The 10,863-nt window shown below is 41.7% G+C and overlaps 1 protein-coding gene across 2 annotated transcripts in view; it reads left to right on the forward strand.

The window, feature by feature from the left end:
• The window catches only part of DCP1A (decapping mRNA 1A), a 50,755-nt gene extending 45,438 nt beyond the window's left edge, over window positions 1–5,317 (forward strand). For both annotated transcript variants that reach the window (XM_006917537.2, XM_025050663.1), the window contains 2 exons: window positions 881–1,099; window positions 1,388–5,317. In XM_006917537.2, the coding sequence (XP_006917599.1) occupies window positions 881–1,099; window positions 1,388–1,468 (300 nt within the window). In that variant the 3' untranslated portion in view covers window positions 1,469–5,317. The remainder of the gene's footprint in view (window positions 1–880; window positions 1,100–1,387) is intronic.
• Window positions 5,318–10,863: the final 5,546 nt, after the last annotated feature.

Below are 10,863 nucleotides of genomic sequence, written 5' to 3' on the forward strand. Positions count from 1 at the left end.
TCAAGTCTCAGAATTTAAAGCCAGCTTCTGACTGATCTTGTTAACCAGCGTTTTCTGTAGCTTGTCCTGCTACCTGGTGATCTTAGCAGAAGTTCTTATCCTGGTATTGTAAATGAGGGTGACAAGGAGAAAGAGAGGTACAGATCTCTGTTGGTTGTATCATATGTGAGAATTATTAAAAATACTGATTATTACTGGTTTAGTGTGTTCTGATAGTTGGCCATTGTTAGCCTAAAAGCACATCTAAATAGGGGAAGGAGGTAGATGTTAGTTTTATTTTTAAGAAATTGTATCTTTTTAATACCTAAAATGGTTTAGTTAATATATTGAACAATACAAAAGAAACTAATTCTTCATATCATTGGATTTTTTTATTCTTTCTATTGAAATAAAATTTACATGTAATAAAATGCAGATTTTTGTGTTTCCCACACATGTATGTATATCCCTTGAGTAACCACCCAATCAAGATACGTAACATTTCAATCACCCCAGAAAGTTCCCTTATGCCTCTTTAGTTATTTCCCTACCACCCATATAAAAACTTTACATTTTAAATTTCTCATAGAATTGTTATTATTGTGCATACCATGCTGTTATTTATCATATTCTCCTTCTGTGAAGATCAGACTTGGCTTCCCATACAACTCTAGGGCATTCTTATCATATAAACGGGCTCTTCATTCTTTAGCTAACAAGCTTCCTAACCAGATGTAAAATGCTCAAATGCTTCTACTGAATGTTTATCTGAACCCCAAATAGTTAGCGTTAGACTCTGCTCAAGTCTCCTACTGCTTATCACATCATCAGGTGTTTCTTACCTTGGGCCTGGCTGCTAGCTTCTGCACTTTGGTACAAAATGACCATTCTTCCCCTGCAGGTTGCAGGCCCCCCACTGGCTACTGCAACAACCACGGCTGTGTCTTCAGTCCTGCTGTCCCCGAGTGTTTTCCAGCAGACAGTTACAAGGTCCACAGACCTTGAAAGGAAAGCAGGCTCCCCTTCTCCTCTAACTGTTGGAACCTCAGAAAATCAGCGAAAGCCTTCCATTATTCTCAGCAAGTCTCAGCTCCAAGATACATTAATACATCTAATAAAGGTACGTAGGATACAAATTAGTTTTTGAAGTTTCATTCTTTCATTTAAAAAAAATTTTATAAGTTCTTAGAAATTAGTTCATAAAGTAAATTCAAGACTAGCTGGGAGTAATGTTTCTTACTGAGCGCATACTCCTGGTGGAAAACTATCTGAGTGAATTTCAAAATGTTAATCATCATGGTTTCTGGGTGATCAAATTCTTTGGGTAATTAGTTATACAAATCATTCGTCCAGCTTTTTTCCTAAGCTGTTATCAAGGACATAACTGGGACATTACCGTCTCTTCCAGAATGATTCCAGCTTCCTCAGTACGCTTCATGAAGTCTACTTGCAGGTTCTGACCAAGAACAAAGACAACCACAACCTATGACTGGAACAGAAATCAGTCCGAACACAGAATGTCAGCCTCAGAACAGATAGGCCTCATCATGGAAAATTCTAAACAGAACATTCAGTTTTGAGAATCCTGAAATTGAGCCTATGAGAAAGAGACTCGTTCCTTAAGAATGTTTTCCAAGTGACGTTCTCAGTGATAATGGAGGTTTCACTGTGAAGCATCACCAGCAGACCTTTGTTTTGACAAAACAAAAAAACAAAAAAAAAAACCATTATGTTAAGTTGTGTGGGTGTTTTCATCAGCTGTAAGCAAGTATGTGAAATAAGGAATCTTGATTTTTAGCTGCTTTCACTTTCAAGGTCTTAAGGAGAAAGTGTCACCAGCCTTGCAGCAGTCAGAGTTCAGCCCAGCTTGTACCCTTTCCCCACCTCTCCCCTGTAAACTTGAGCATTAGGCTGATAGTCAAGTTCTGAACAGAAGTCAGCCCTGTGCAAAGTAGCTTCAAGTTTTAAGGGTTAGAGTTCAAGTTGGCACATTAGGACTGAATTATTCAAGTGGAGTATATTTTATATGAATGCCCCATTTGGGCCTTTAAAGTTCTGAAAATTTCTTAATTGTGTTTTAAGTGTTCCCAGTGCTGCCGTGCAGCAGGCTCCCAGCACAGTGATCATTTGAATAGGGCCCTGTCGGGCCCTATGATAGTGTGGGAGCAGGCCTGTCACACCTTTGAAGCAAAGGCTGGGACTAGCGAAGCTCCAATTCTGTCAAATCTTTAAGTTAAACTCTCCAGTGGTTTTGAAATGTTACATTTGTGTGTGAAGCATAGCCTTATTTTCCTTTTCTGTCTGAACACAGAAGTCATTGTTGATTGTTTTTCTTAACTCTTTGACAAAAGGACCAGTGGACCAATCCAACAAAGCCATTCTGGTTCCACTCCCGAGTCTACTGAGAATAGTTTTAAAGCTATGCAGAAAAGGGAGCCGTTATTCACACTGCCCTTACTTTATTGTAGAATATGGGGTTAAAAACAAAGTGAAATTCAGAACTTTACCAATGTATTCCTCGGCTGTGAGTACTTTTGCAGCCCAAAGTATGAAAATATGTAAAGATGCTTTGTTATGCTGCTATTAACCTGCCATGATTTATATTTATTCTTTTACGGCATGTAATGGTGATTAGTAATATTTTAATGTAGATTCTGATTTATTTCAACAATAGTAATTTTAAGATATTCTTTGAATGAAAGTGTCTTCGTTTCTATGATACAGGTCATTTTGTAATATTTAACCAATTAAGATGCACTGCTTACTTTTCTGAGCACTATTTAATGAATGGGTAAAAACCCAAATGGCTCAACCAGCTAGCATAAGGATTAGCTGTGAATAATGCTGACAGATGTGATGGTTCTTCAGGAACAATCATTTAAGCTTTAATGGTAACTCAATCATAAGTCCATAGATTTTTTTTTTTTTCTAGCTGAGATTTTAGAAAATTACTTGTGAATTACATACTTATTTTACTTTGTTCTTAGCTTTTTAGCATAAAGAATGCTTGATTGGCTTTTGTTGATCTAAACATGCTTCCTGGGCAACTTTTCTGCTTCTCAATTTAGTGTCTTATTGCTATCTACCTAGTTATTCGTGAATTGTGCAGAAGTCAGGGAAGCTTATAAGTTCTCATATTCAGTTAGGAATAGTTTGTTTTCAAAGGTAGTGTGTAAATTCAGCAACCAAAAATGAATTGCTCATGCATCACCAGGAAAGAGAAAGTTACAGTAAGACATGGAATATTACTGACACCAGGAGATGGTGTCCAGGTGCCTCGTGACGGTTCTCAGAAAACAGTCACACTGGTAGGTTTGGTAACACCCCAAGTATGGTCTCAGTGGGCTTTGTTAAACAGAAGAATCAAGGAATTCTTGTTATAATAGACATTTGAATCGAAATGATGATTTGAGTACGTGTAATATTATGGGAGAGTTAGAATATCCTAAAGAGAGTTTGTAATCAACTCTTAATTTTCACCCTTTAATCCAAAGGAATGAATATGGGTTTCCTTAATGTAAAAGTAAACTTTTAAGTGCCCAAGTTATGGAGACTTGAAAAGGGTAAGCCTGTTTCAACTCCCAATTTTATATATTCAAAGCATTTATTTAAAATTCAGAAGCCAGAAGTTCATCATCATGATTACCAGGAAGTTTAGGCCAGAATGAGTCCCTAGAAATGTCAGGCCAAGCCTAGATAGTTACAGTGGATGACCCTGGCCCAAAAGTCACAGTTCAGTTGCCTTATTCCTCATTCAGGCTCACTATCCAGAACCTCATGCTAGCTTAGGTTGCATGTTTACATTGCTGCAGTGTCTTTACTAGAACCTTAGTTTTAAACCGTAGTTGAATCAAAATGGACACCAAAACAGAGATGCTTCTTGCTAGGTTTTGCAGAACAGGTGACCTACATTTAGGCCACTCTGTCTACAATCTGTGCACCCAGCCCCAACCCCAGAGGGTAGCACTGCTCTTCTTCTGTTGTGGTTAATGTGATGTCTTTGAATGGACTCCTACACCCCGCAGACAGACTTGTTCCTTTAAGTCAGAATCTTTCCTCACTGTGCATCTCTCCTGAGATTGGTAAAGTGAATCCTAAGATTCACTTTGAATCCTAAGATTTCGAATGACTGTCGGTGTCAGGAGAGGCATTTCATGCTGTCTGCATGTAAATGTCCGCAGCTTACCTTCAAAGGTGTATGGCGTACCTTTTGGGTCATCATCACAGAGAGCCCAAGTTGACCTGGGTCCTTCTCTGCCAGGAGATGCACAGGCTTAGTTTAGGATATGTCTGACCCAATTTTGCATGTCAAGCATTTGTTCTTTTTAATGCCTTTTCTTTTTCTTTTTCTTCTTTTTTTTGGTAAAAATGCTAAACCCCATTAAATCCTCTTCTAGGTAAATATTTTTAAACCATGCAGCTTTATTACTTTCTTCCCCAAATATAGTTTGAAATTTTCTCATTTCGGTGGTAGAGGCCATAATGCCATTGTATTACTAATAATGCAACATGAAATTGAAGGTGCCTAACCGCTTTAAAAAAAAAAATTAGCCATCATACTGTAACTCTGGGCAAAATGTAAAAAGAGAGGAATGAGAGGTGGCACAAGTGGGCCCAGTCCCTGTGAATGAAGACAAGGAATCACAGGGACGTGTGTCCTGCATTTGCTGCTAAGCACGTGTTTCTTACCTATCTGGTTTTCTTTGGTTGTATTCAGAGTACCTTCTGGAACCAATAGTGCCCTGTGTTTTCAGGTGTCTAAAATGTTAAGATCTGCACCGAGGAAAGCAGCTTACTCTAGGTTTTTTAAAAACTGCTTAAGACCATTTCCCTGAGTGGACTGGGCCCTCGAGGAGCCTGTATTTTTAGCAAATTCTGCAGGAAAGACGTGTGCAATGTTTCACTTGGTTTTGTATTTGATTTGATATCTTCATTTGAAATGCTGAGATGCAATATGGTTCACTTTGGGGAAAATGCAAAATTGTGTTTCTCTTTTATCTGTGTGATTCCTTAACGTGTTTTTGAAATATGTGTTCTAAACGGTTTTTTTATTCTGTATTACTGCTTTGGACATGTGGCTCTCATGACTTCAGTGTACCAGATCCTCAGCTCCCTGAAGTGTGGGGACGAGGAGCTCTGGAACTACAGCAAGATTTTTGTTCCATGAGCGCAGTACTGCATCATCAACATTTTTAATGGTATGAATTTTATACCATCTGCGTATGTTTGCAAATATTAAGTTATTACATGTTTTCAAATGAGCATTTTTCATCCTAAATTTTATATGTTTGCAAATATATTTTTTTAATAAAAGTTCAAAACCAAGTTTTAGCACCTACTAAATTTTAATTGTGTTTTTATTTAATTTGTAGAAATAGGAACTTTTGAATGAGTTGCTCCTCTTGGCCAGAGCCTCACAGTGGTGAGATGGGGTGGGTTGAGAGAACAAAACCAACAAAGAAAACTCTTTTCCGTTTTCAACCTGTCCCGGCCAGCTGGATCACAAGCCACACGGATTCTTAGGTCTGAAGCCTTGTATGAGTAGACATCTAAAGAACTTCATTTTCTCCTCTGAAGTTTCCCCAGATGGAGGATATATTTCTAATTATGGCCAAAAATACCATTTATAGAGGACTTTACAGTCTGGGTCATTTCCCAAATTGACTCAATTCAATGTGTATTGAACTATCATTATGTGCCAGATGTCTAGGCTGATAAGAGAGGAAAGAAAAAGGGAATGAGGCAAGTAAAATGTGTTATGGGAAACAGAAGTGTTTAAGAAAAAAATGGGTTAATCATATATCTTCCTAATAATTGTTAACATTTAGTATGTTTCCGACCAAAGTGTTTGCTCATTTAACACTTAAGGATTGCAATTCCATTGTTTTCTTAATCGTCACAATAACCCATTTTAAGGAGAAGGAAGTTGAACTGAGTGAGTGAGGTATGTGCCAAAGATGCTTATTAAGCCATTAACGGGCCAAGGACCCAAAGCCAGCAGATCAGAGAGCTGGTTTAGAATTCCTTTATTGACCGTTTGCCTCCATGATAAATTATTCTAGATTGCTTTTTATGGTTTCTTAGGTCACTTGTTACCACTATTTATTAAAAGCTAGAGTGATCTGCTCACCTACTGCTTTTCATCTGTCATGACGTAGGAAACCAAGTAACTAGGTTCATTGGAATTTTGTGAAAAGCTAAAGTCTGGGTACTGAATAAACTATAGAGGATGGGGGTTTAGGTTTCTAGGTTGTTTTTAATGACATTTTCACTCACTGTTATGGATCCTGGTTCTTCATAGATTGGACGTTGCTAAAAACCTGATCTTTAAGGAGAATGTGAATGAGATTATTGAGGCTTCTGGGAAGCAGTGTTCGTCTCAGAGAACTATCAGGAATCTGCCAGTCTCTCCTACTAGATGTGAATCTAGAAACTGGACTGCCAGGTGGTCAGTCTGAGGGAAGCCCACCTTTAGATGAAGCCAGGTCGTTGGAAGGCAGAAAGGAAGAACAGAAAGAAATGGCCACTCAAACTCTGAATTTCTGTCTATAGTTCCATCCTTTAGACAGTGCAGTTGAGTTCTCCGCAATGTGAAAGGCCTGACGGGTTTCTAGAGGTCTGAGATCAAGATTCTAAACCTCGGAATTTGCTCAATGGAGTTAAGCAAGAAGACAGCTGCCACACTCAGACAGAACCCATGGGGAACCTGTGCCATCCAAACCCTGGCAGGAGCATAGGGCTCTAAGCCCCAAGTGAGCCTTACCCCTGTCTCTTCAGGTTTACAAGGTAACTTAGCTAAAAGCAAAGATGACGACTAAGAGATTTTTTGTAACCAGCAGAAGTAGAATGGCTCGAAAGGAGGCAATACAAAGTCAATGTGACAGTCGCATCATGTTCGACAAACATTTCTTGCAGGTGAGTATGAATAAATTTGAAGTGTAATTCTACAAGGAATCATAACTTGCATTTGTCATGTGCTGCATGCTTTGTATGCATTCTTGTTTAACCCTCTCCATACCTTTGAGGAGTGAAAGGAAAGGGCCACGCATGACCCCAACTTTCGGCCATCCTGGGAAGGGGCGGAAGCACTGGCTGTGGTTAGACTGATGTCAGTCCATCAGTCTAAAAATGGCCCCAGAATATGGAGTCAGGAAGATAGCCACAGTCCACAGAAACTACTGTTTTCTTACCAGGTCCCTGTCGCTCCGGAAAGGTGGGTCTGATGCTGCCTGAGTCCTACCTGGCAAAGCTCTAGGAGGCACCCTAAGCAAACTACCCCCCATTTTCTATGGAGTCCCTCAACAGTGCCCTGGCTTCTGAAACAGGTGCAAAACCTGAACCCCCTACACAATTTGCTACCCAAGCTCATTTTGTTGTTTCTATCTCTGATGTGTCACTTCCCCCTCCCAGGCCTCTCCCAGGAAGGGGTCTTTCCCCTGAATAGAGCCAGCTAACATCCTCTCCCCATTCTGCTGGCCCTGAGAGGTTCTCTGACTTCTGTTAGACCACGACACCCACCAGAGGACTCTAATAGGAAAGAGGACTCTAGCAAAGTTGTGTGGGTAGTAGTCCCCATTTACCAAGTATGGTCTGTACCAGGGGCCTCCACTCCTTTTTAACAAACATTTTGTAATTTTACCTTTACTGTCCTTACCTGGAATTCATAGAGACTGTGACCTCTGCTTACACACACTATTTTAAAATGCCTTAATCGTGATATAAAGGAGTTTAAAAGTAATAATAAAATGCTCCATATTAAATATATAAACACTTGGCATCACTACACAAATTCTCAAAATGACCTCATATGAAAGCCCCAGCTTTCACTCTGACACTTGCCCCCAGCCCATCCAAAAGATGGCTGCTGTCCTGTAAAGGGCACAACACACCTGGGAGGCAGCCTTCCCCACCCCTCCATCCTTGCAGCCCTGGCTCTCAGCATTCAGGGCCCTGACTAGCGTGGGCTCCCTCCCTAAAGGAGACTGTGAAGAGCTGTTTGCACTCCAGCCAGAGAAGGTAAGGTTATTAATTAATGCTCCTGGAGTTCTTTGGAGTCCACAAATAATGGGCCCATGGGCTGGCAAGTGGGAGCGACACATGCAAATGCTACTCATTAGTCCTCAACTGACCCTGATGGGCTCAGGGGCTGGGGTGGCAGCTATTCTGTTCCAGACACTATGCTTGACATCACATGACCACATGTGAACGTGTGCATGCACACACGCACACACACACTTTCATGCCCACATGGGGAACTAGGATTCCTTGAGCCTCTTTGTACCTACAATGTGGCACAGAGTAGAGGCGCATGTGACTATTTGAGGAATAGAGTGAATTTCACCTTCCTGACCAGCTGGAAGACACATGCTGTTACCTCATTGTTTAGATGAGGAAACAGATTATTGAGTAACTAGCCTAAGGCAATCAGTCCAAGTTCACCCAGCTAGAGTGCAGCAGAGACAAGAGTTGTTCACGCCACCTCCCTCTGGGCTTCTGGACGTGGAGAAAGCCTCTAGGTCCCCTGAGAATTTTGAACATTTTGAAATGACAGCAGCATTGCTCCCGTTGAGGGGGTAATTGATGGGTTAGGGGACTGCTTCGCCTATTGTAATTACTCCCAGTTACCCTCACAGATGTGGCTCTCAGAGGGCTTTCTCAGCCCTAGGCCAAAGGAGGGTGAGGGAGGTTCAGGGGCACCTTGCCAAGACACTGCCAACCAGGGAAACTGAGGCCCACGGCAGAAGGTGGGTGTACACCCAGCCCGCTTTTCCCCTTCACGCTGTTGCTGCTTTCCAATTTAGTGTTTTAAAATTTGAAATGCGTTTATTATCTCAGTTCCCCTTACCTATGCCAGCTTGGCAGAGACACAGTTTTGTTGCAGAGAGTACCGTTATTTCAAAACTTGCTGTCTGTGATCACCTCCTCTTTGGAGCCTTTCCTGATCTGAAGCCTCAGCAGGCAATTCTTTTGTACAGATCACAGGACAGTGAAACATGTGCACACAGCCCCTGCCAGCTTGTGACCAGTCACCTCCTCAGAACCAAGAACAAAGACAGGGTCATCTTCCTCCCCCAGCATCTAACACAGCGTCGGCACATAGGCCTTGGTAAATGGAAGGAATGAAGGAATGGATGAGTAAATCAAAACGACAATGATGACAAAACCATTTCCCTGTCCCGAATGGGTAACCAGCGGCAGCAGGAGCAGCAGCATTCTTCTGTTTTGCACAGTAGCACCAAGCAATGCTTTATCAAGGCCTCATCTAAGTCACCAGAACAGGAGGCCAACTGGATGCCCTCACTAATCCTGGGGGTAAGAGTGGGGAGAGAGGTAGTAAAAGCTATGTGTTTGGAAGGCAGCTAACCTGGGTTTCTGGTTTTATGAATCTCCTCAGTGATCCTTCCACCCAGCCGTATGAGGGAGACAGCAGTAATGGCTTCGTGTTTCCCAGGAGGAGCTATGGCTCCGAACAGTGGAATGACACCTCCATCTGCCTTTCTCAGTAACCGTTCACTTCAGCTATTCAGCAACCGCCCAGGAGAAAATCCACTTCATCTCCCCACAATAAAACAAATACAGGCATCTTCAATATCTACATAATAGTCACCTCCACTACCCTGGCTTGTTCAGGAAAACCCAGGAGCTACAAGAAACGGGGACGAGGGTAAAGATCTCTCCCCACCTTGTCTTGCAGACTGTGCAAGGCGGAGCCCAGTTGCTCTAAAAGTGCCGTCAACAGCACTACCCTAACCCAGCCTGGCACAGTGCCCCTGGGAAGGAGCTGACAGGGGCTGTTGAGGCAGCTCCGTGCTCACTGCTCTGGGAGGTGCCCAGGCTCCACTACTCAAATTGCAAGCTACAATGACTAGGCAACTTTTCTTTATGCACAACAAAAGCAGACCTGGCAGGGCTTGGCTGGGCTCCATACTGGTGCTCACCTTTAGAAGTGCCAGGGCTCTCCAACCCCAGGCCTTCTGAGGGGACTTGGAGGGTCACCCACCCAGTCTGGTCCTGGGATTGGCCAAGGACACACAGTGTTGACTAGAATAAAAGCCCTCTCTCCTAGGAGAACAGTGCTGGCTGGAGGAAGCACAGTATTGTTAGAATATAAACACAAAAGCAATGCAAATGTCCAGTCAAAGGAGAACAGTGGTTGAGCTTTCTCTGTGCCAGTAATAACCCTGGAGGGAGAAAAGCACATAGACTCTGGGAAAGGATTTCAGATGCACAGCAATGTAAGCAAAAGCAAGACATGCAGAGGGTTCATGACCTTATTTAAAGTATTTATGTTTATGGATAGAAAAGGAGAAAAAAAGATTGGAAGGGAATAACCCAAAAGTTGTCCATGGTGATCACTGGATGGTGAGGTTATGGGGAATTGAAACTTTCTTCTTTGTGTGTGTATCAGAGAAGCAGAACCCGTAGGAGATCTATATTAAGAAATTTGTTGCAAGGAATTGGGGCCTGGCTAGGCAAGTTGGAAACCTGCAGGGCAGCCCATTAGGAAGGGCAGGCTGGGCTCTCAGCATAGGCAAAATCGTTTTTCTTCAGGCTTTCAACCAACTGAATCAGGTCCAAGCAGGATATCTAGAATAATCTCCTTCACTTAAAATCCGATTACGACTTAAACCACATTTACATGATATTTTCACAACACCACCTCAGTTAGTGTTTCATTGAATAACTGGGGACTCTATCCTAGCTGAATTGACACATAAAATGGACCATCTTGGTATTTTTGTTAAATTTCCAAATTTTCTGCAAAGAATATGTGTTACTTATATTATTTTTTCTAAGTATTAAGTGACAAAACCACCATGAGATGCCACTTTGCATCTACTTTTTACCACTACTATGATGATTAAAATAAAAAAGACAGATGAT

The sequence above is a fragment of the Pteropus alecto genome, unplaced genomic scaffold (genome assembly GCF_000325575.1).
Source record: "Pteropus alecto unplaced genomic scaffold, ASM32557v1 scaffold75, whole genome shotgun sequence".
Taxonomy (NCBI): domain Eukaryota; kingdom Metazoa; phylum Chordata; class Mammalia; order Chiroptera; family Pteropodidae; genus Pteropus; species Pteropus alecto.